This window comes from Tympanuchus pallidicinctus, unplaced genomic scaffold (genome assembly GCF_026119805.1).
Source record: "Tympanuchus pallidicinctus isolate F22 unplaced genomic scaffold, pur_lepc_1.0 scaffold12, whole genome shotgun sequence".
Classification (NCBI taxonomy): Eukaryota; Metazoa; Chordata; class Aves; order Galliformes; family Phasianidae; genus Tympanuchus; species Tympanuchus pallidicinctus.
Window position 1 is genome coordinate 13059976 of NW_026294637.1, and position 25940 is coordinate 13085915.

At 40.3% G+C, this 25940-nt stretch overlaps 1 protein-coding gene and 1 long non-coding RNA gene across 6 annotated transcripts in view; one reads left to right on the top strand and one right to left on the bottom strand.

The window, feature by feature from the left end:
- Window positions 1–634: 634 nt before the first annotated feature.
- Window positions 635–25940, top strand: part of MYZAP (myocardial zonula adherens protein) — a 67981-nt gene continuing 42675 nt past the window's right edge. For 2 of the 5 annotated variants that reach the window (XM_052672418.1, XM_052672413.1), the window contains exons 1-4: window positions 635–756; window positions 1285–1445; window positions 2813–2931; window positions 23039–23128. In XM_052672418.1, coding sequence (XP_052528378.1) covers window positions 2827–2931; window positions 23039–23128 — 195 coding nt within the window. In that variant the 5' untranslated portion in view covers window positions 635–756; window positions 1285–1445; window positions 2813–2826. Of the gene's footprint in view, window positions 757–1284; window positions 1446–2812; window positions 2932–9026; window positions 9224–12546; window positions 12622–14494; window positions 14582–23038; window positions 23129–25940 lie in introns of those variants that run through there. The other 3 variants (XM_052672416.1, XM_052672415.1, XM_052672414.1) reach the window with 3 other exon arrangements.
- LOC128075552 (uncharacterized) lies at window positions 13777–16228 on the bottom strand. Its single transcript, XR_008203885.1, has 2 exons — window positions 15927–16228; window positions 13777–15524 (listed from the first exon to the last, which is right to left on the bottom strand). It is a non-coding gene; the product is annotated as an uncharacterized LOC128075552 (long non-coding RNA).

Genomic DNA, 25940 nt, shown 5'->3' on the forward strand with positions numbered 1-25940 from the left:
GCTTTTCTAGACCTGCTTCTGTAGACAGGAGAATACAAGTTAACTTGTACAAGAGTGTTTTGATGTTTTAAATCAATAACATTTAACAAATGCTGCAGGATTCTTCAATGGCAATTACCATACAATGTGGAACATAAATATAAAAGCAAACAAATGAGCAAAATCCTTCTGTCCTACACAAACTCTTCACACACTGTCCAAATAATAAATTGAGGATATTCTTCGTGATTTTAATGCCCTTGACTTTGGAAGGTATTGTTTTCATAAAACCATTAAGGTTTTTCAGAGATTCTCTCCCTTTTACTTGCAAAGAAGAAGAAAAGGACGTTGTCTTCTTGTCTCCCGTACTGCTTCCCTATGCCTCACTTGAGGAAATGCTGTACAAAAAGCTATACAAATGCTTTCTTGCATCAACACTGTTGGTTACTTTTTATTGTTCAGTCACCAGGCAGAATTTTGTCCCCCTCAGTTTATTTTCCTGGTGATGAGAATATTACTTTGTGATTAACCTGCCAATTTCTGATTTATACTTGTCGGTTTCAATTTCCTTTTGCCTAGTTAATGAGTTAAATAATCTGTTCTTATTTATAATTGATTTTCTAAACTATTTCTTGTGCATTCTTCATTTTTACAGCCCAGCTGTATACTTTGCTGAGTGAGCTACACAGTGCAATAGCTCCAGCTTTTTGGTCTTTTCTGCATCACACAGCATATTTCAGAAATTTAATTTTGATGCTTATTGGAGCTTCCGATCCTGTGAGTGAATCTATGTGTTTCAGCTGCTTAATTTCTACCAACTGCAGTTATCAAATAACACTGCAAAACATTCAAAAGCTTTGCTGAAAGAGCAACATTCCATAAAAATTACCAGGGTTTATAACACAATTTGTTCTTGTTTGCATAAGGGCTGATTAGGTGTATTCTTAACCTAGTGACCCTACTGTGTTATACTGGGGGAAATCTGATCATTTCAACTTATTCCTGTTATCAAGAAGATGATACAGAGATAAATAGACATGTTTTTAGTAGTATGTGGGTTTTTTTTCTTAAAATTTTAAGAAAGGAAGCACTTAGGAGAATAGAGGGAGTAAAATTCTACAGAAAAGTTCAGGAGTAGTAGTAAATTGGACTTTCCTACCTCCATAGAAGTGTGACAGCTGTTTTCAAGTTAGCAAGTGATTACCAGTGAACCCCCTATGAGGTCAGCAGAGATCGTATGCTTTGTGTGAAAGGAAACATCCAATCTTTTCTCTACTTACAACAACAATTTGCTGTTTCATTCAGATTCTGAAGGTTCATGCCATTAGCAGAAAAACAGACAAGAAAAAAAAAAAAAGAGTTAAATTCCAAGCACAGGTGGATGATGAAAATTTAAGCTCTCCAAGTTGCCAGAGGGAAACTGTAAGAACATTTCTATGTGAGCACAGAGAAGGGTCTCAGTACAGGTAACGAGTTTTTTTCCATACTTTCTGTCTATTGCTGTTTCTTCAACAGAATAAGCTTTTTGAGCAATGATTTATACATTTGAAAACTATGCTCATTACTATTAAGAAGTTACTTTATGTGTTAACATGCATTCTGGTTAGGATGAAACCTACCAACAGTATAATATAAAGCAAGGGATAAAATGTAGAAGGAAGATCATTGCAGGATCCAGTTCTGGTCTGTTGGATTTTGCTGTTCAGCCATCCCTCTTAAAGCCCAATACTGAAAATCACCTAAGCCATCTTAAGCACACAGATACCTAAATGCATATGGCTGTGCAGTGCAGGTAATTTTGTTTTGCAGAAAAATCTTCAGCTCCTTCAAACACTGAAATACTCAGAATGCCTGCCAGTATTACTCAATTTTATGCCTCTCTTTGTCTCCTATCCTTCTTCCAGAAAGAAGTAGCGTAATTCTTTGCTTTCTCTTAACTTGTGATTACTGCTGTGTTCTTCTGGGAAAGATAAAGATGTTTCCACTTCCAAGAGCAGCAACAGAGAGGAAACTGTTGGGACTGAGCCCTGCAAAACTGTTTATATCAGAAATGAATGTTACTTTTTTCTAAAAAGCAGTTCCACTCCATCGATGTGAGAGTTGAGCTGTTGAGTGAAAGGTCACTTTTCTAGAGCTAACTATTCTCGGCAGCCTTTTTTTGGGGGGGTTGGGTTGGGCTGGGATGGGGAGAGGTAAGAACTTTTAAGGAAAAAGGACTCTCTAAATGTACACATTTGGGACTGGAGTGCAAGAGCAAAAGCATACATGTGCACTGAAGGCAGAGGGTTTGGCATACATCTCTGCAAGTGCATTATCAGTTCATTGCGCCCCTGTTTGAAACTATAATCCCGTCTACTTAAAATGGATAAAAGAAATCAAGTGGCTACTGTCATACTGGTTACTGTAAGTCCTTCCTAGTAAAGAGCACCTTCACCAGAGTTCAGGCATTTTCTTGGATACTGTGTGTGTAAAAGTGCTTTTTGATGCAAAGACGCAACAGTTATCTTAATTCATCTTTTAAACGTTTATCAAAAGAAATACAGAACCATCTAGAAAATACAGAGTGCAGTTGAAAGTGAAGCTCTAAAAGCCAGAAGCATTCTGACTTCTAATCCTTTGAGCTGCTGGTTCACCGTTTGACCTTGTGTCTCTGTCAACATGCCTAGAAAATGAAGCACAACACTAGACTTCACTGAGAACTTCTTAGTGTGTCTAGGTTGAAGCTTTCTAGAGAAAAATATTAGGAAATAAAGCCAAGAATCTTATTTTTCACAGAAATTGATTTTTTCAGCATATCTGCTTGCTGTGCTGTGTTTCACCCTTTGCTCTGCAGACTCCTATACTGGAATGTCTTGCAAGCGTGGTGGAGCTGTCTTATCTGTCACACACCTGAGATTGAAGGTCTTTTTGTGCTGGCTGTGCAAGACTCTTTGGAGTGCCTTTGCTGCAGAGGTACAGTCATAAATCTTGATTTCCTTGCTTTAAGGGCCATGGGACCTATGGGTGATACCTACTGTACAAACAGCAATTGCACTTTCCAAAGCATACAGGCAGTGATGTGCTGCTGATACAACTGGTGCTTGGCTGTTGCTGCAGGGCAGCAGTCAGGCCCTTTGAGAACACTGCAACAGTACAGGGAGTGATAAAAGAACATTGTGTTTTAACTCTGATTGGCACTGTATCTTCTCAGTGCAGTTCATCTCATTACATTTATAACTTTTACAAATTTAGAAATAATGTGGAGGGGAAAAGAGAAATTGGTACCAATTAACTTTGTTGCTACTTCCTCTGAAACCCTGTGCTGAGCAAAAATAGGCATTTCTGCTCTTGAGAAAAATGAAACAAAACACCACAAAATGGGGAAAGCTTTGATGCAAGTTTTCTAGGTGGAGAAGGACTTTTATTTCCAAGGGAAACTTCTGAAAATCTTAAACGTGGAAACTGCAATCAGGATTGCAAGGTACATCAGGTAAGTGTTTCTCATCCTCAAGGTAAAGCGATGGAGCCATAAACCTCAGGGCGCAGGAAGCCGTGCCGGGGCGAGTGCGGTAGTGTGCCCCGCAGGTGGCAGCAGAGAGCAGAAGGCAGCTCCTTACGGGCTGTGCCCTGCCTTTGTCCCAGGGGTCCTCGCAGTTTGGATCCCGGTTTGCAGGATCATACATCATTTTAATACATCGTTAATTGTGTTTAGTCACATAATGCCTTTTGTACCTAGATGTGGCAGTACCTACCTGTGACTGTAGTTATTTGCCACAGTGCAAGGTTTTGTTGCAACAAATCTCACAATTGGATCTGGGGACTGCTGCCTGTGGCAGTTGCAAATTGCCCTGTGGCAGGCACTGCTTTCATTTTTTGTTGCTGGCATCCTTCAGTATGATGAGAGTGGTAAAATTCATCCCGTAACAGTGCTAAGCAGCCAGGACTCCTGCTGTGGCTGGCATTGCAGCTGACGTATTGCACCCGTTCTGCTGACTTGTTGACTTGTGCTAATTATGGTCTAATAGTACGCCTTTTGCTTGCTTTCCCAGCAAGCAACTGGTTTGGAGCCAATTGTGATACTCCATCTAAAAAGGGAGATCGTTTATAAGCCAACCTGAGAGGTCTTGAGAAGCTAAAGTATATCTTGAAGCTTGGTAAACTTGAGGTTGAGCTCCAGCACAGGCTTCTTGAAAAATGGGCAAAATTACTTAGTCCTCTTGGTGTATGAATTGTCCAACAATGAAGATGTCCAACAATGTACAAAATTAAGCCAGATTGCTATTCTGAGAAGTATTTTCTACAGAAAGCGGTCTGTTGCTGAAGAAAGATCCTTTTCAGTATAAAACTACAGTCAAAATAGTATTTAAGAAATTGAAGTGAATCAAGTAACTAATGTGCACTACTCCGTATAATAGTGAGTTGTGATGCACTTTGTAAAAGTGCTGCTGCTGTACGAAGTACTCAGAGGTTCTATTGCATTACCAGAACAGATCAGTAGAAACCTGGTGATGATCCTCGGTTTGGGGAAATTAATTTGGAGAAGAACTGGAAAAAATACTGAACTTGTTTTGAAGTTTATGTTATGTGGTAAAGGACAGAAAGAGCACTGATCAGCATCTGCTCTTTTTGTTGTCTTATCATCCTGTGACAAGGAGATGATCACCAAAATGGAGTGAGGAGGATCAACACATGTACTTTTTTAGAACATGATTAGAGTTTGTAACTCACTGGTTATGACAGTTTTAGCATGAGAGAGATGTTTCATAACTGTTAAGAATACTCATTATTCATGAAAATCTGTCGGCAGAGTTTAACTAAACCTATTGTTCAGGAAGTAAGCCAATCTTTAATGATTAGGGATCCAGGGAGATACTTAGAGGGAGTGGGAGGATAATTAATGTCTGTCTGTGGTGGAATTCTTCTACCTCTCTTCAAAGCAGGAAATCCTGGCCAGTGACAAACAAGGTAGACAGCAACTCTGATATAGTGTTGGCATCTGTTATGCCCTGCATAAGAGCAAGTGATGGTCTGGGAAGCAAAATGAGGTAGCAGCTGTGGCTGGACTATAACATGAGAGAGAATTTCTCAGACAACCAAGTTGTCTTTTGCTTCAACACTTAAAGGTATTCTCAAAGAAATGATTTCCAACATCCTTTCAGATTTGATCTCTTTCCACCTATTTTCAGGCACTGACCAAGAAAAGTGTCAGCAGGGTAAGAAAAGTAGAAATGTGTGTTTGAACATTTCTAAGAGGACTGAACTGTATGCACTGTGTTGTGGTTTTTCTCAGAAGTTCAACCGCCCTTTCTTTTGTTTGTTTGTTTTTTTTAATCTGACATGACTCAATCTTAGTATCTCTCCATTTCATGGAAACTAATGAATTTTGAGCAGTTACAATTTCAGTCTACCTAAGAATGTCTTCTCTTTTCCAAAATTCACATGGGATAGTTATGAACTGTGGTGAATTGTGTGATTTTATTTACTGGGTGCCCACATTAGCCATATCATCAGGAATTAGCCATGTCATCAGTCATGTTTTGTAGGCTAACAAGACCATAATTTCTACTTGAGCAGATTCTCTCGATTTGTATTCATAGAATCATAGAATCCTTAGAGTTGGAAGGGACCTCTGAGGGCCACATCTAATTCAACTCCCCCGCAATGAATAGAGACACCACGGCTAGATCAGGTTGTCCAGGGCCTTGTCCAGCCTTGCCTTCAAAGCCTCCAGAGATGGGGCATCAACAATAACACTAGGTAAGCTGTTTCCAGTGCCTCACCACCCTCACTGTAAAAGATTTTTTCCTTATATTTAACCTAAATCTCCCCTCCCTGAGCTTGAAGCCATTTCCTCTTGTTCTATGGTATGTCCCCTTCTTTCCTGTAGCTGCCCTTTAGATACCGCTATCGGGTCACCTTATAGCCTTCTCCAGGCTGTGCAGCCCCAGCTTTCTCAGCCTGTCCTCACAGGAGAAGTGTTCCATTCCGTGGATATTTTTTGTGGCACTTCTCTGGAAGTGTTCCAACAGTTCCACATCTCACCTGTACTGGGGAGACACCACATTTGAACTCAGTATTCCAGGTGAGGCCTCACCAGTGCAAAGCAGAAAGGCAGGATCACCTCCCTTGCCCTGCTGTCCACACTTCTGATGCAGCCCAAGATATGGTTGGCTTTCTGGGCTGAGAGGGCACATTGCTGGCTCACGTCCAGCTTGCCATTTAACAGTACCCCCAGGTCTTTTTCAGCAGGGCTGCTGAAAAATCCTTTCATCCACCAGTTTGTATTGGCAATGGGGATTTCCTCGACCCAGGTGCAAGACCTTGCACTTGAATTTGTTGAACCACATGAGTTTCACCTGGGCCCACTGCTTAAGCCTGTCAAGGTCCCTCTGTATTACCAAGCTCTGTACAAAATCATGCTATTCTTGTCCAAGAGGAACCTCAGAATTGCCACAAAGATAAAAGTTCATCTTTTTTTGAAGATTTTATATTAATATGATCAGATGGTTTTGACCAGAAAAGACAGCAAAAATTCAGCCACAGCTTTTATAAGCATCTGGACTATATGTGGCTACAGAAACACTGGAATTTCAAGTTTTATCTGCATGATGGAGTAAGTCAGTGCATTTTAACTTTTGTGTTGCTGTGGCAAAGTTGTTGCTGGTAGCTAAATATGCTAACTTAAAGGTAGCCAAGGAATCTAACCTCTGTACAGCAGCTATTTCTGGGTACTATCAGACAAAGAGCAATCTAAATGGACTGAAAATTTTCCCGAGTAGTTGAGGGGAGGTATGGAAAATGCATTGTTTCCTTAAGGACAGAGGCAGAAGTACTTAGTTGGCATACAGTTCTGGAAGACATTTGAAACATTTTTATCTCCAGTGTTTAATTCTACAAAATCTTTCTATTTAAATATATTCATCAGAATATCAAACATAGTAACACAGAAGAACCCAAAAATTCATAGAGATACTGTAACTCCAGTAATATGGGAAGTTGGAAATGTACCAGAATTCTTTCTTAAGAGCTTTTTAGCCTGTCTGCAGTCAGAATATTTTGATGTATTTTGTATTCTAATACATCAACAAAAGCACAGCATGTGTCATAAAATAGCTGGTTGATGAAGATTTCTGAAGTGCTTGCTACCCCTCTGAATTATTTGCTAAAATAAACCAAGCTAGAAAGTGAATGGACACGAGATGTTTCCTATGTAGTGCATGCAATTACTGTATTAATATATTATAACCTCTGACTAACATCTGTAGAAATTACTGGGAATTTTGCTACTGATTTTAGAGGCTGGAGGATTGAGCCTTGGGTTCCTGTTAGTCATTTGTTGTAAGTTAGGATACAGAGATCTCCGAGGGCAGAGTGATGGACTAACATGCTGTTTTCAGCAGAGTTCAATTCCCAGTGGCCCACAGGAAGACAAACCCCTTCTTCTCCTTCCTGCCATGATGTCTTGTGTCAGAGGAGATTATTGTCAGTCCCTGTCAGTCATTGCTAGCACTGTGGGTAAACCTGATTGATAGCTCTGGTAGAATTCATGATAACTAGCTCACCCAAACCCGGTCCTTTACGCATAAACATTATGCATCTCTTCTTTCAGTAGTGGCAACTTCAGTTCAGTGACCTGCAGCAGCAGTGAATCTTCAGGTTAATTATGAAAAGCAATATGATAGTTTCTTTGTACTATTTTAATTCTATTAACCCACATTAATATCCAGAGCACCTCCATTTGCTTCTTGGCTATTATCAGGCAAATACCAAAAGTAGGGCAATTGTCTCTTAGTAATAATTTGCACACCTTTCTATTCTCGCAGGGGAGAACCACGCGTTCCAGGCTGGTCTGTCTTAAGCATTCATTTTTCTCCATACCCCTCATACCTCTGCTCTCTCTGCTAACATTGCATTGTTGCAGTTCCAAAGTCAACAAGATTAAATTGTACTAACCAAAATATGTTGTTGTATTTAAAAAAAAACACCTGTGTTAGGCTGAGTTAATGGGAAAAGGACACTCCTTGCTGAAGCTGCATTCTGATTATAAATACAGCAGGCCTATACTATAGTTTTCCATGCTGAAATACTTATGCAGAAAACAAGCCTGCGACTGATGATGATGGGATTCTGCCTTAATAAACCTATAGACCAACTCAAGAAGGCCTGATAGAATTTTTGTGTTATTCAGTCCAGCCAGTTTGGAAGCTTGTGAAGTTTTCTGGAAGAATTCCAGAGGCAGGGATTTGCTCTATTAACATATAATAGATAAACTTGTTCAAAAAGCAATTTGGATAGAAGTGCAACAAAAGGAGCATGGCGAAGTTATGAGAAAGGATAGCAGTTGAACATTTGTGGCAGTACAGTTAATGCTAACTCCTTTTTTTTTTTTTTTTTTAAAGTTAAATTAATGTGGAGAAAAAGACTTTCTCAGCAGAGATAGTTTGAAATCTCTTTACAGACACATGGTAGAAGTACTACAGAAAAGGCTCAGGCATCTGAAGAGAAATAGTAAGTGGAGCTGAGTGAAGAGGAGAGGCCTTCCCTGGAGCCCGTGAAGAGTTTGTCATACTGTGGAGCTCTTTGCTGTGCAGTTTTCTCCGTATTTTTTTCAGCATTTCCCTTGGATACAAGTAGAGATTAACTGTAGACCCATTTTTAAACATAGAAAAAGAAGGCTTTTTTTTTTGAGACTTCCTTCTAAATCTCCCAATTGGAATAAATTTACAGAGTAAATAAAAATTCCATAGAAATGAGTGGGTCAATGAAACAAGTCATTGCAAAGGTCTTTTGATAGAGTCCTCACTATGCTTTATGCTTCCTGATAGGAATAGTTCCTCTGTGGGAGTAGTTTAATATCAGAATACAAGCTTTCTAAATTATAAGCGGTCTTGCAAACTGGTTAGCTTCCTCTTGTAGACAGGTTTGTATCATCCAAAAGCCACACATTTCTTTCAATTTCGCATTATTATCAAGCAGGCAGAATATCAGGAAATCCTGCTGTACAATTTCAAGATGTTACTGGTTTCACCTATTTCAAAGGCTGTCGTATTTCTTCAAGGTGACTTCCAGGAATAGCACATATCTCCTTCTCTGTGATCAGGACCTGAACCATGCTCATTCTCAGCTGTATTGCTAACCGGATGAGACACCATGTGCAGCAGGAGGAAAAAAAATCTGGGCTGAAGAGGCCTGAAGGATGACATGGGAGAAATCTGAGGAGTGGCCATCCAGGATACAGGCTATGACCAAATGTGGAAGTGATTAGGTGGGTGAATCCATTTCCTTTCTAGGACTGGGATGCTTGTTAGAGGGGCATCCCCCTAAGTAATATTTATTCGCTATGATTGAGCTGTTAGTAAGTGCCCTTACCTATTTAATCGTCCCTATACTCCCTCCTAATTACTTTACCTTAGTTAGGCCCAACAGTATCTTCTGCACTGATTATAACTTTACTTCTTTATTGATTATTTTAATGGCTTGGTGCAAAAGAGAGGAGACTGTTGATAAGATTCAAAAAAATAATAATAAATCCTTACACTTTAAATACAGATAGGTCCACTAGAATGTTTTTTTAGGAATGGAAGGAAGAAAGCTTTCCTGTTGAAAGTCCCCTGATAGAGTCAGTACAATCTGATTCTATTTTTTTATGATTTAAAATATCTCCATTTCCAACTTTACTTTCCTTTTATATGACTTCTAATTAACTTTTTTCTTAATAGTATTAAGAAACAAAAGAAAATGAGATCTTCCACTAGTACTGCACAGATTTTATGTATAACTCTCTGTGCTGCCTATGGGTGTGTGCAGTCAGTGTGCTGGGAGAGTCATTAAAAACTACTGAAGTTCTATGAGCAACATTCTGCGATGGAACATGGAAGAACAGGTCTTAAACCAGGTGTAAGACCAGACACAACTGAATGACCAAGAACTTTTGGTTCAGATGCTCTGGACAAGTGCCTGTTGTTTTTTTTTTTTTTAATGTAAAAAATATTCCATCATACTCCTGATGGAATACCACCCTGAAGTTGGACTGAAATCCACTAGTTGTTATTCCAGTCTTCTATCATAAGATAGAACAGAATGTAGTTTTTACCCTTTTTCCTCATCTGTTTCATTCCTGTGGTGAAATTAAGGTAAAATCTTCCCCTTTGTGAGCTGGAATTGTCTAATTAATGCTGTCACTCCTTGAAATTTGTTCATTTTTTCCTACAGAAGAACTTGTACTGCAGTTTATTTCTGCCTCTAAAATTTATCTGTTTCCTGCAAGAATAACAATATTTAAATAATAGCCTTTTAGAAGAAATCTATCTTTTAGTATTATCTCCCAGGAGCGAAATATAATTTAAATGCAAGCACCTAGCAATATATCTACTAATGGTGGGTGTGCCTGTTCTCTGCTCTCCTGCATACCAGTTAACCAGTTCAATTACATGGCCTGGCCAAGTCACACCCCTTGATGAGCAATGCTGCTACTCCTGTGCTGCATTATTTTTAAATGACATTCATGTTGAACCATCCTTCTTGTGTGGCACGAACTGACTGAAACAAAGCCTATTGCCAAGGAAAGAATGATAGACCTAGAATTGCACATTGTTGTGGGCTGTGACCATATGCTGAACGGGAGATTTACATGAAGGAGGAAATGGTGAAGGTGAATCAAGGGGTGGTACAGTTTTTGCTGAATCAGAACTGGACTGATGCCTCATATGCTTCAACATAATGTGAGGTGATGCTATCTAAAGCCCTAAGAAGTAGTGATTGAAAAATGACAGAACTGTTCTCTACCATTCATAGGCAGCCATGTATTCATGATTAACTTTCCTCAGTTTGTCTTTATACCTTTCATATCTGTTGTAACAGCTGATTTTAGTGAAGAACAAGCTTTTATTTTGATAAAATGAAGTCCATGGCTATAGCTGTGTAAACATTATGACTTATAGACATGCTCAGTCAAAACCCCTTCCATGATAAGCTGAGAATGTGTCCTTCTAGGGCTTTGCATCTTTCTTTAAAATCTTAACTATAATTTTTATTCTACTCTAAGTTGCATTTTAGCACTCTGAGACTGCAATTCTTAGCTGACTAGCTACTAGGCACACAAACAGCATGAAATACACTAAGATACATACATGTGCATAAGGGTATATGGCAAAATGTTGCTGTTATCATTACCTGATTAACTTTGGTGGACTACTCTTTGTTCTTGTCTGGATGTGACTTTGAGAGACTAATCCATTCTGACTTGTTCTTTCTGTCTATTCCACAGTAAATGATAGTACAAATTGCCTTGTATTATTTATTTACTGAGCTGTCTAGAATTAGTTTGAAACTATTCTCAGAACCCACCTCAAAGGTGGAATCGAACTGCTATTGCAGGTAATTCCAGGAATTTCCTTGTTTTACTTAATTAAACCAGGTGAAATAATAACATAAAATGAGTATTGAGAACTTTGCAAAACAAAGTATTTATTCTGCATTTTAAACTCCTGGTATGGGCATTCCTAAATATAGATTGTCTACGCGAGGTCAGCAGGGGAGGCTCTGAGTTTCTGTAGCTATCCTATATTAGCTGTATACTGGGAGTGTTAAGTGACAGAAAACAGTTATGTCAATAGGTTAGAGAAGTGATTTGATGCTTGTAGCTAAACCAAGCTGGATATTCAGATAGTTGTACGTGTCATGTTCCTTCAAAAGGCCAGCTGTGAACCAGACTAACTCCAAACGTAGCTAATGGTGTATTTCCCAGTGCAAAAGGAAAATATTGCTCAAGATAAGAACTGTACAATATTACGTGTTGGTTTGTGTACTGCATATGAGGTGACCTATGGTTGCTGAATTTGGAGACTCAATTTCAGGTGCTCGTCCCCTAACAAGCTGTTTTATGATAGTTAACAGGACAACATTTTCATGCTAGCTGTAATGCCCAAAAAAGGTTGTTTGAGACTTGTTTACATGGTGCTGAGCTAAATACATGTCTGTGGAATACAAATGTCAATGCTAGCAGGAAAAATACACGTTTTTGAAGAAAAATAGGTGATCTAGCCCACTGGTCTTGCCAAGTCTGGTTCTGAAGTATTGCACATGCATCTGTCCATTTGACAGTCTTGCTATAAATGGGCTTCACGCCTTGGGGATGATAAAGACAGAGTGGATTGTAATCCCACTGGAAAGTGAAGGCTATTAGAAGTTAATTATAACACTTCATTTTTGTAACAATCCAACTGGGATTTTATAACCTTAATGACCACTTGTGTGAGTTCTTGCACAATCTGTAACTCAGCAATTATTCCCAAATCTCACAGGGCTAATATTGCAGCTGATGAGGTGTCACTAGGACTTTACCCCTTCCTTTGGACTCTGTCAGCATTTAGTCTGACGATGGAGAAGAGAATTAACATGGCTGTAATGAGGCAATTTGTTAAGGCCAGGCTCCCCATTCCTGCAGTACTGCCTTTGTGATTTGCTGTTTTGTGAGAGGAGACATATTTTCCATTCTGTGTATTGTATGCTCTGTTATTCATCTTGTGACCACAGACTTTTAATATAAAGGCCTGTTATTTCTATGACATTGTTTCATTTCTTCCACAGCATAGTGGTCTGTGGTCTTCCTGGACCTGTGATGCTGGTGGTGGCAAAAAGGATATTCGGAGGAGTGGGAAAAAGGTACAAACATTTCCAATGTTTCAAATTTGCTGCAGATTTTGTGTAATCTTTATTAGCTCTTTCACAACAACTATTGCCCCAGATATTCACAATTATAGTGTCATCTTATAATTAACCTGCAGTTCCTTTGTACCATTACATTCACAAAAACACTGGCAAGTTTTGAACTAAAAGCTCATCCTGGTCAGATTATTATCTGCCACCACATTCTGTATAGTTTGTGAGCAATCTGTATGACTGTATATACATTATGGGCAGTCTGTACAGCTATAAAGATCAGTATTGTTTTAGTCTAGCTAATCAAGTGTGATTTACTTTCTATTCTCCCATTCTGTGTCTGTAAGTTAGCACCACGTCCAACATAAAGACAGCAAGGGATGTTTATAGAAGGATGCTATGCTCCTACAGGGAATAAGAGCTTTAAATTCCAACAGATCTAGTTCAGATGGTATCAGAGCGAGACAGGTAGGGTCATAGGTCCAAGCTAAAACCAAGCAGACATTTATCCCTAATCTCTCAAGGAATGAAAGAGGAAGTGGGTCACCAGTGGACTGTTACTTCTTGGCTTAAACCTCCAGTGAGAGTGAAAGAGAAAGCAAGCCCACAGTTCAAGGACCTCCTGAGTCAGTAATTCTGTGCATCCCTTCATGATTTACAGTTTCTGTAGCTCCTTTCAAGAGTTTATTCAGCTGCTTTTAGAGAGCACATATACCTTTCATAATCATAATATTCTCTGCCATAATTCTCTGCCAAAATTACACATAGATGTGGTGCCTCGTTCATTTCAAATCTGTTGCTCCCAAGGGCAGGAAGTAGTGAGTAGCTATTCCCCCTTCACATACCAGTCATGAACTTCTAAGCCTCTACTGCCCTCTTCCTACCCCTGTTTTTGTCTATCCTGTCTTCATCCAAAAATAATTCTACATCTCTGAGCTTTTTTGCAGCCCATCTATATATGACTCGTATTTCTGCAACATCTTTTATTGAGTGTCTCACTTTATAGCTGGGGGTACCAAGTGTTCATTCAGTACCAGCACTCCATCCATAATCTTCCATAATCTCTGTAACGTGTCAGAGCTGTGGTTGGGAGAAAAAGTTATTATTCCAAATATTGCTTTCATACAAAGAGAAGGGTTTTTTTGTTTGTTTGGTTGGTTGGTTGGTTCATTGGTTGGTTGGTTCTGGGGTTCTGTGGATTTTTTTGTTTTGTTTTGTTTTTGATTCTTTCTTTTACACATTCTTTTCAGCCTTGGTAGAGCTTAGAGATTATTAGGCATTTTCAGATGTTTACTATGCACATAGAACCTCACAGCCTGCAGAACAGCTGAAGAAACTTTAAAGGATTCACAGACAACTAACAAAGGGGAAAGCAAGTTGAATGCTGCAGTTTGCTGACTAGGGGAAAGGAAAGGAGATGGTTTATAGAGTAGACAAACGAAAACAAAACCAAAAAAAAACAGACTAAGTATGCTTACAGGTTATTCCTTCTAGGACAATTTTAATTCGAGAAAGTGCCCAGAAGTAGATGTTTCTGTTGAGATTGCTGTATCAGATAAACATGTCTTGCCATTATATTCCAAGAAATGAGGAGGGCCCTTCGTAATACAGACAAAACATAGAAAACTGCATTTGTAGTAGTTGTATTACTTATGGACAGGTATTTCCTCCATCCACACACAAAAAAAGATTTCCATCAAATTTATCATAATTCTCAAAGTCAGTCATGCAAACTCTCCCAGGGACCCAACTATTGTACCTTTGTGACTTTGTCATACTGTAGGCCACGGAAAGGAGGTCCTTTACCAGAGTGTGGCACAAGTTTGGTTTCTGTGCCTGCCCTTGGAAAAGCAGTTCTTCTGTCTGTGCCTTGCAGTGACTACAGCCTTTTGTGCATGCCTTTCTCCAGAGAAGAGAGAAGTCCTGAAGGCACAGCTTCTCACTGACCAGGAGAATCTCACAGGTATGTGATGTTGGCAGCTGTAACCACACAAAGGCTGTATGCTAGCATCTAAGTTGAGACATCTCTGCTCACCGGAAGGACCAGGAACAACCAATGATCACTGCTAAGGCACAGCCCAACAGTTAAGTGATATGTGAGGAACCATATCCCTGTTGTTGAATATAAACCTTTTCCGCACCAGGAAATCCCCTCTGAGAGCAGGATTATTGCCATGAGTTAAGATGATGGATGATTCATTTGGAAATTTGATAGTGGGCTTGGGGCATCTTCAGGCAGAACAGCAGGTATAACATGCAGTCAGTCTTGAGAGAAGTCCAAATACAAGTGGTTGCTCTGTCTCATTTGCCTTGGGCTATATGCCTTCCTCAAGAGAGAAAAGAACAGAAGCTGGGAAAACAACAAGAAGGACTGAACAGTAATGCAGACCAACCCTTTTTTCTCTCCTCCAGGCCTGGGCAATGTTTTCTTCCTCTCTTCCTCAGATCCATGTCATGTTGACAGCTCAGCATCTTGCCCTGATGGCTCAGTGTCTTGAGACAGGGATCTGAGAAACAGAAGAGAATAGACACTTCACACAGAGGGTGAGGCACCAGTCCCTCAGTAGGTAGCAAATTACTTCCTCTTCTTCAGCATTCTCCAAACCAGCAAACAGCTCATAGCCACAGCAGTGTGCTCATTAACATCGTAATGGGCAAGGACATCATGTAGCTATAGCTGTGTTTTCTTGTGGTCTTAATTATTTAAAGGTATTTACATGGAGACAAAGGATACATATTTCTTCTGCAATTTGTTTTGTGCTTAAGCATTTCTTTTTGTTGTCTCTAGTTTACTCAGGAACATGCTGCTTGCTTATGAGGGATGCAGGGATGCAGGTGAACGTGGTGTGTGCTCATCTGGGCCTGCATAGTGCTGGAGGGTTACAGTGTTCCCCTTCAGCCACGTCCTGGAAGAGACAAGTATCTTCTGAAGGAAATGTTGAAGTCCAAACCTGCAATCTAAGAATGTATGCTCAGTGCCAGCTATTTCCAGCGCCAGCCTCACCTCCTTGCTGGACCTTCAACATGAAAGCTTGTGCCACCACCTGCACACAGAGTCGCCCCAGCCTCGTGCCTCGCACCTGAGGCTGCCTGCAGTCGGGGCTTTTCTGCCCAGCCTGCTGTGTGTTCCCGGAGCACAACTAATAAGCTGACAGGCCAGAGTGGCTCAGGAATTGCAGCAGGAGGTGGGGGGGGGACGGTGCCAGCTCTATCCCATTAGAGCACTCAGAAGTGTGTACCAGAGAGGCCTCTTCTGAGCCTCAGCTCCTTTTTTCCAAGCCCAGAAGGTGGCTGGGTGCCACACGTACCCTCTCGGCCGCCTTCTCCAAGCTCCGTTCCCAACGTGCACCAAAATTCCGGCGGCACGGGGACCGCGGCGTCCCAAGGGCAAATTGCTCGGGAGCCGCGCGTCCCCAGTGACTTTGCCCGGCCGCACCCGTCTCCAGGCTCTCGGTCGCCTTCGCGGCACGGTCGCCGGGCTCTCCCCTCGCCGGCCCGCCCCGCCGGGGCAGCCGCTGCGCAGCCCGGCCCCTGCGGCCGCCCGCGGTGTGTGCGCGGGGGCGGAGCGGCGCCGCCGGCCAGAGGGAGCCGCAGTCAGCGCCAGCACGGCGGCCCGCGGGGATGCTGCGCTACAGCTCGGGGCTCACGGTCACCGCCACCACCCCCAGGAGGACGGCCGGCGACGGCGGCCGTGCCCGGCGGAAGGTGCGCGGGGCAGTGGAGGGGGGGGCGGCGGGGAGGTCCCGCGGGCCGCGCCGTGGGGCGGTGTGACCCCTCTCGCTCAGATTGCTGGCGGAGCGCGTTTGGGCTTGCTTAGTTTTGGTGTTTTCAGGCGAAGTGTGCGGTGTGTGAAAACATCTCTTTGAACCTGTGTAGTAGGTCTGTGTAGGTGCTGGGAGAAGCAGAGCTTTGGGGTGCCCTGCAGGGCTTTTGTTAGTGCTACTTCCTGGCTGCTCTCTGGACAGCCCTGAGGAAGCTTTGCTGTGGTGGAGACTTTTTCCTGATATGTACAACGAGAACTTCCCCTGAGACTCTTGTCCTCATGGGGAAGCTTACCAAAATGACTTGCATGGCAGTGATAATTTCTTTTAAAATATGGATGTAGAAATACAACTTACTGACCTCTTAAACTTTTTAATTTTCATAGGCGAACCATGCTATATTAACACACTGGAAAATGTGTCCTAAAAGTTGTTAGAACTCTGGCAGGTATGATAGCAATGTCTCTGTAGCCACCCTGATTGAAAGAGCCCTTATGTGCTGCAGTGGCCACGATGTTATCACTGAGGGGACATGTTTTACATGAAGGAATAAATCAAAACAATCAAATGCTAAGAGCACCCATACAAAGAAATACACTTGTGTGATCATAACAAATCTCGAAATATTTTGAGATAGGTCGGTCGATCCAAACTTTTGTGCTTATAAAACCAGTGAAGAATGACAAATTAACACATGTTGTACATGGTAACACACAACTTGTGCTCTCCCACAGCAAAAAAGTTCCTTTTGTAGTAGAATGCAAGTCTCTTACCGTGAGTTGTCAGAAGAGAGGAGGAAGACAGAATAACTGCAAAATAAATGGAAGATGTGTGTCACATTCCTGTGTGCCTGTGGTCATGGGAAAGGTGCCTTTTAATTGTGGTGGTGTGGGGAATCTCATAGCGGAGATTTCATAAATGAAGAAAACTGGCCAGATAAATGACCAATGAAAGTACTTTCTTTGCATGTTTAGGGGAGACTGAAATTAAAACCTGCTTCGTTTTTGCTCTCACCTTCGAAACTCTGAAAGTAACACCTGGTCTTGGGCAAAGGGAGAAATTTTTGGCCCTTGAGCTGTTTGGATAGCAGGTAGTTACTCAACAAACACATTATCCCAAACTGTTTAATTGTGAGGCATTGAAAAGATCAGAAAAATTAGATTTTTGTTAACTCCAAAGTAGATTTGAATCTAGATCAAAACTGAACCGTATCTTCCCTGTGAAGGACTGTAGAAGTCTTAGACTGAGGCTGGTTGCTTGTATTTTTCTACTACTATGCTAGTAACCTTGGTTATTCTATCAGACCTTTACTCATTATTTTAGTACTAGCTCTACAGTTATTTCAGTACATAGTTAGCTGCAGTCAGTCCCTTACTGGATGTTTCTTGTTTTTAGAAAGGAGGAATAAGAGTCTGAAGAATGTTACTCAAACTGAATCTGTCATCTGTTTTTGTCTTAAGTTGCACCCTAGTGATTTGAGTAGGATGGTAAACATGAGTGTGGATTGTGGATCTGGGCCATAAATTCTTAACATTTTTAACTAACCTAGATTGGCTTTTTTCTTAATTACTGTATTGCAGTAGCTCTCAGTTATGCTGTCCCTTTAGCCTCTTAGAAATTTGGTAGAAGAGCTTGTCTTCACCTGTCAATTTCCATTGCAGTCAGCAAACTTTTCTGTTTAGTATTGTGGAGGTTGAACTTATCAGCCTTTGTTTTTCTGTCAGCATAATCATTCTACAAATGATGTCAGATGAGCTCTGGAAATACTGCTTGTGGGTTGTTGGTGTCAAAATCTGGGAGTGAGCATAAAATGTTGGCACAAAGAAGGTTATGTGTATTGTTGGCTTGTCAAAGCTATACTTGCTGCAAACCAAACTAAAATCTCATAGCCTGGGAAACTTGATACCTGCATACCTATTCCTTTTTGAAAGTTATACTCATAAAATCACTATTTTGATGACATAAAAGTATGGTGGAAGCAACATCTTTACCTCAGGTTTTATTACGTGTTCTTACTGTCAATCGCCAACTGAAGGAAATTAAATTATATTTCTTTTCCTGCTTGTAGAATTCTCTTTCATTCCCCTCTTGGGTTTCTCCCTACAAAACTCAATTGTTTCTCAATTGGAAATTACTGCTTCATCCTTGGTTGCATATTATTTTGCCACTGTTTGGCAGAGAGTTGAGACTCTTCCTGTTATGATTTCATTTCCATGTTAGGGCATCACTACAGCCATGTTTTGCTGTTGGAAGAGGACTGGCTGTGATTTCTGTATGAGCCTGCCCATTCATTTGGTCAAGTAACCTTGCCTACAAATGGCTGGGACAGCTGTTCCTTTAGGAAGCAGTACATGGCAAAGAGAGCATCCGTGATTGCTTCTCAAGGTTATAGGGAAAGTGGTGCCTGCTGTTTTTTCCCTTCTAATCTCTGTAGTGTTTGTGAATTTTAACATACTGGCGTGTCATTAGGTAGCATGCATCATCTGTGGTCCAGGAAGAATAGGAGTGAGTGGCTACATTATACATTTTCTGCTGTTTCCCCAGAGATGTTACGGAAGTGCAATTGTTATAAACAATGGTAAGAGTACAGCCTGTATGAGGTTGTCCCAGCAAGGAATTCAAAACTGGATGGCACTTTGCCACTGTGATACAAGCCTCCCTGGGTGTGACTTCAAGGCTGGAATTGTCAGATGACTGCTCATACCACCCTCTGAATGGTATTTATGTGCAGCAGGCAGCAAAGTGAAGCATTATGTCTTCATTTTTTGTCAGAAATACTGCTGAAAATATGGTTGTGATTTGAGGTATCTCAGTAGTTTGGAGCTAACTTGGAAACAAGGAAGTGGAAAAGAAATTAAAGTGTGGTTTAGGGAGCTAATAGAGAAGACATTGTATAAAAAAAAAAAAAAAAAAAGAACAAGAAAAATAGTTTAAATACTATCAACCTTTTATACACTGTTCTTAGTCTCAACAAATTACTGTTATTGATTTGTATTTCCAAGCTACTTGTTACAACTTGCCTGCTTTCCTTCTGGGTTTCTCTGATTTTTCTTCATAGTAACCTTGTAACACATGCACTGCTGTAATGTGACAGGCAGCCATGATTCACTAACTGGTATACACATAATTACTTATTTACAGTCACTGCACCATGAACCTATAAATGTGTTGGCTATAACTAGTCCTTTGCTGACTGACAAGCAAACCATTTGCCAGCTTCAGAAAAACTTACACAACTCCATTTCACCTGACATTGAGTTGCCCGTTAGTATGCGCTTCTGTTTCTTTGAGGTGTTTGTCATGTTTTCTCCTAAGAGTCTTTTTATTTGATTTAGCTTAATTTTCTCTCATTTGAAACCCCTGTAAGAAAAAGTTGGCCTCATCTGTCACTTCCTGCACAGCACAAACTCAGTACTATTTCCTATTTACACGTCTGGTCTTTGTTTGACTACATGGATGAATGCCAGTATTTCTTTCCCTTTTTGTTGTAAACACACTTGTTTTAGAGGAAAGAGCCTTGCTAAGCCAATGAGAAGAAAGAGCAGGGGGAAATGGAAATTAAATAGGTGATAAAGCATAGTATTAATTACTTTATGAATAAGTGAGCTCTAGCACTGAGGAATTTATTATTATTGTATCTTGATAACTTGTAAGCAGAAAGGACTGACAGCTTCTGCAGTGTAAGGGAAGAGTCTGGTGTTTTCAGGAGAACACAGATAGCAGTCAACCAGAGTCTAAAGCCAATGTGCAAGGACCCATCTTTTTCAAACCTGTTTCATTGTTTCAGAATTATCTAGGAAATATTGAAACATAACCCACTTTTGTGCTGAACTTTCTTTCTTCTATCACTTTCTCTGTGGCTTTTTGTTCTTGAGCTGATAGCATATGGCTAAATGATGAAATAACAGTAAGAGCTCATTTCACAGAAGGTACCCTCCAAGATGTATCTAAATAGTAGGTTGTACTTTAGCTTGAATTTGTTATGCGCACTTTTCCCCCGTTTTATAATACAAATATGGATCACACGTTTTACATAAACATTATCTCAGAACATTTTTCTTATTGATAGAAGGCACTGCAGACCAAAGAGACTTAAAAGAAGATGGAAGGCAGCAGAAAGTGGCATTTTGTAATATAGTTGGTGTTCTCTCAGTGTTGATTGGTCGTCTTGATGGGATTTAAAGAAAGTCTGGAGTTGATGCAGATATTTGCAGATAGTTCTTCTAATCTTTTTGCTTGGGAAGAAGAAAAAATGAATGCTTCTAGTTTTAAAACTTGAAAAGGGTCAATTGTTTGGAAGAAGGGAGAATGAGAATCTCTGTTACAGAAATTCTGAATAGTGGTGCTATGGAGAGATTCCATTTCGAAGAGTCTCGAAAGTGAAGACTTATTTGATATGAGAGACTATTTGAAGAACTTGATGTTGAAATGGTGAAATTTGGAGTCTATGAGTAGTATTTTGCTGCTATGCTGTAAATACCAGCAAATAGAGCATGATTGTTGATTTTTGAAGCAAAAGGAAATGCTATAATGATCAAGACATGAACTGTGATCTTTCTTGGGCAAGACTGATGGAAAGCTGTACTTCGAAGAGCAAGAATGTGTATTGCTTTTGGCATGATTCCACACCACATCCCTATCTCTAAATGAGAGATATGGATTTGAAAGCTGGACTATTCAGTAGAGCTTGGTGGATGGTTGCAGACAGAGAGTTGTGGTCAATTGCTCTATGGCCAGCTGAAGGCTGGAGATGAGTGGTGGCCCCCAGATGTTTGTCTTGGGACTGGTGCTCTTCAGTATCTTCATCAACAACATAGACATAGTGGGATCAAGAGTGCCCTCAGCAAGTTTGTGGGTGACACCAAGCTGAGTGGTGCATTTGACACAATAGAAGGAAGGGATGCCACCTAGAGACACCTGAACAGGCTTGAAAGATGGGTCCATATGAACCTAGTGAGATTCAAGAAAGCTAAGTGCAAGGTGCTGCACTTGGGTCAGGGCAATCCCAGATATGTGTATAGTCTGGGAGAAGAACTTAATGAGAGAAGCTCTGCGGAGAAGGACTTGGAGGTCCTGATAGAAGAAAAGCTGGACATGAGCCAGCAGTGTGCTCTTGCAGCCTAGAAGGCCGACTGTATCCCAGGCTGCTGACTAACAAGCGGGAAGAAGGAGTTGATTGTTCCTGTCTCCTCTGCTCTTCTGAGGCCCCGTTTGGAGTACTGCATCCGGGTCTGAGGCACCCAGTATGAGAAAGATGGGGAGCTGTTGAGGCAGGAGGGCCACCAAGGTGATCAAAGGACAACTGTCCTGTGAAGAAAGTTTGAGGGACTTGGCCTTGTTTAACTTGGAGAAGAGAAGGCTCAGGGGAGACATTATTGCAACCTTGCAGTAGTTGAAGGGAACTTATAAACAGGAGGAGGACCAAATTTTCACATGGCCATATAGTGTTAGGAAAAGGGAAATGGTTTTAAAATAAAAGGGGAAATTTAGTTAGATGTTAGGAATAAATTCCTTACTCAGAGTGGTGAGGCAGTGGAACAGAAGTTGTTAGTGCTCCATCCGTGGCAGCATTCAAGACCAGGTTGGATGGGACCTTGAGCAGCCCAAATATCTGGTGGGTGGCAACTCTGCACAAAAAGAGAGTTTGGAATTTAGCTTCTAAGGTCCATCCAGCTCAAGCCATTCTATGATTCTGCATGGCTGGATATAGGCATTTAGGAGAAACTGAAGACATCTGGATCAGAAAAGACACTGGACTATACAACACTGGTGATGGCCCACAGTAACCATGAAAGAGGTGCCTTAGCTGTTTGAAGAACAGCTTAGAGTCATTTTTGTCAACAGATAGCTGAGATTTCACAGGAATATTTTGTGAAGCTTTGAATTTAGACAAGAAATTCTCATTTCATCATTTGCTCAGTTTAGGACTTAGGATTGTTTTCTACAAAGAAGTCTCGTGTACAGATAAGACTAATGTTTGTAACCAAGTTTCTTGTATGAGAAATGATTCTTTAAAAATACTGTTGCAGCAAAGATCTCAGCCAAAAGCATGGCCAGGAGTGATAGGGGGTAAAAAACTATCAGCCCCCCTGGCCTTTTTCTTAAAATTTCTGTGAATAATTCTGAGGCTTTTCTTTTACAAGCAATTTTGCAATTTTCTGTATAACATTTCAATAATGTTTCTGTTAGAATTTTGTGGAATTTCTGTACTCTTATCAAATACTGAACAAAAAAGGGATATTCACTCCAGAATAACCTTTGTGTTTCAAAATACTCCCTTTTGAAGACTGAAGTATGCCAAATCTGCAAACAAAGCTGAGAAACTAGGAAATTACGTTCACGTTCTGATATCTGAGCTTTCAATGTCATTTGTAAGTATGTAAGAACATGTTGTTAATTGAAAAGGTTTGTGGTTTTTTGTTTGTTTGTTTGTTGCTATTTCAGGTATGTAATTATGGATGCCCTTGAATTATTTCTTGCCAGCTAAAAAACCCTCTAGCCTTTTACAAATAGCTTACTTTTTTGTCAGCTGATTGGATGTAAGTAGAAAATAATGAATGAAAACTTGAATGTTAGCACAATTCATTTTGCAAAGCAAGTTATCTAAATTAATTTTTGTAGCGCTTGAATCTGAAAGCAAACTTCTGTTTTTCTTTCAGATGAATGTTTGCAGACTACGTTTAACAGTACCACCTGATGAAGTCTCACAGCCTGAGCAGGGAGCAAAAGAACCTGAAAGAAAGAAACATGTAAGTTTTAGCAATTCTAATCAAATGCTGTACAAACAAGGAGTAAATACTGGCATCTGTGGAAGCTGATTTTAGTTGTTTTGGTAACTGGATCATCTTGGAAGACTGAACAGCATATGGATGCTGAGCAAGTCAGCTGTAAACTTTGAGCCTGAGCTCTGGTGTTGGGAACAGCAAAACATCATGCAAAGTGGAAGAGTAGTAGTAGACAAACAGCACAGAGATTGACAGCAATGTGTGACTAAAGTATTTTTAGAACTTGATTATTTAAAATCTATATGCTGGATTGCTATAAGCAGCAGTGTCTTTCATTAAGCAAAGTCTCGATCCTCACCTGAAGTGGGGAATTTTATGTTTCATATAGGCTTAAGAGTGTGAGAAATGAGCCTTTGCTGTGTGTGTGAATTGGTTTGCCTGAGACTTGGAAGTATTCTGCATCAGCTGATTTTGGGGCCAGTACACTGTAATAATTGAATGTGTACAGAAGGTGTTTAGTTGTAGCAATGAAAGTACTATCACCCACTGCTTAGAGTTCTGTCAGTTTGTATCTGATTGAAGAAATCCCCAGTCCAGCTGACACATATGGACCTATTGCCCTAAGAGTACTATAAGTTTGTTTTTGAGGAGGACAGTTATTGACTCATGGCTTACTCATTTTACTATGCTGAGTAGTGTAATAATGAGAAAGAAGTGCCAGTGAGCAGGGCTTCTTGGTCACTTCCTTATGTGACTTCTTTTTCTCTGCCAGGCTTTGTATTTAATGAGAGCTATATTGTACACTTTTAGAAAGTGTATCTTTAGAACTGGTTGGGCTGTAATTGTTCAGTGTCTTGGCAATTAAAGAAGAACAACAGAGTAATTGTGTCATTTACTTGTTTTACTTTTTTTGTGTAATTCAAAAAAATACACTGAATGTGAAGCAACTACAAAAAAAAAAAAATCACTGAACATGAACTGTTTTTTTTCTCATGCCTCTAAAGCAAGACAGGAATTTATTACCTGTAGATTTATACTGACTATGTAATATATTGCTTTGAATATTTGATTTAGTTACACAGTAACTTATAGTACACACAAGATTCTTGACTTGTCATACTCTGATAGTTTTATCTTACTGTAAGCTTTAAAAAACCAAACCAAACCAAACCAAAACCAACAAAAAAGCCTACACCAAATAATTCTGAGAGTAGTGATCAGTTATCTTTGCTGATCCACCCATATTCAGCTCAGTCAGTGTTAATGAAATTCCATACATCACATTGAGAATAAGAAATTTTACAAATGTTACATAATTCTCATATGGTCTTATAAGAGCTGCATTTCCCTTTTGGAGATAATGCTAATAGAGAGAAATTAGAGAAGCGCTCACCTTTCTGCCTTACACTCTGCAATTTAGTGTCAAAACACACAGCTTCACCAAGAATCAAATGCGACAGCAGGACTTGAAAGTTAGAGTTCTGTGCTGTCTTTAATGTTGTGTGCAAAGAAGAGCATTTGGGAAAAAAAAATCTAAGTAGTACAACTGTTGACTTACACAAATAAACTGCGAGGGTAACCAGAGAATTTGTGCAGTGTTTGCTGAAGAGTTGCAGCAGATTGGGTCATCTGAGCATGGCTGCATGGCTGTCTCCTCTTTGGGCAGACAAGAAGTGAGGGAGGAGAGCATAAGAGCTTGCTGTGTCAAAGGGAATGCCAGAAAACTATAAATACACCATGGCGTGACATTTAGTTGTAATCTTCTCTTTCTAATCTTTCATTAGAAGGAGGTGATTTTGAGCTGCCCTGATGTGACATAGCGATGGCTTGCTGGTTATTTCTTTATTTTGTGTGTTCTCTGGAACTGAATACTGTTGTAAAGTGTAGCAGCTGCAAAATCAGCTGTACAGGAGCCACTGCTGGCACTGAACCTGCTAGCATCTTGCCCTAGAGCTCACTGACAGTTCAGAACTGATGCTTTATTGGTTATGTCAATAGATGGTAACTTAGATTTTTTCACTGCAGTCCAATTTTAGCAGAAAATATAATGCCGTATTTCATTAAATCTCTGTCAGTGCATTATGTTTCTAGGCTGATTAATTTATTGCCATTCTGATATGGAATAAAAATGAGCCAGTGTGAAAAATAGAACAAAATGGCAGAGCTGGCAGTTTTGTTACAAGAGAATTACTGCAGGCATTAAGGGCAAGAGGATGGCCTCTGCCTGACTTTTGTAAAAGATGGTACCCAGTCAGATGATTTCAAAAACTGAAGGGAGAGAACTTGTGCTGCGTGTGTCAGGCTGCATGTCTGTATTCCTGTTTAGCCTGTGATGAAAAAAACATGTGAGAACTGAAGACACAAATACAAGTTGATTGGGTGGTTTCTTTCATTGGCAAAAAGCTAAATATCTGAATTGTTAGCACTTCAGGCTGAGAGTGTCTGCAACTACCATAATTTTGTTCCATTGCTCCTGTTACTGATAGGCAATAAATGAAAGTAGTATGAGGCTGTTTACTTCACCATGAGGTACAAAGGATTACTGTGCTGGTCAGATCATAAGCAGTATCTGTGTGTTCTGAAGCCTGCCATGCCCTGCATAATAAAATGCTACTGAACAGTTGTATTGTCTCTGTTTGGGCTTGGGCTTATTTTTATCAGTCAGGCCCTTTCCTCACTGTCATGGCTAAATTTGGAAGTGTCATTGGAAGCTGCAGCTAGATATTTGAGGGTAGAATATTGAGATATATATGGAGATTTTTTCTTTTTTTCCTTTGAGCAAGTGGACAGAGAATGAAAATGAGATAATGCTTTATAAATTTGTCTTATTTTACTG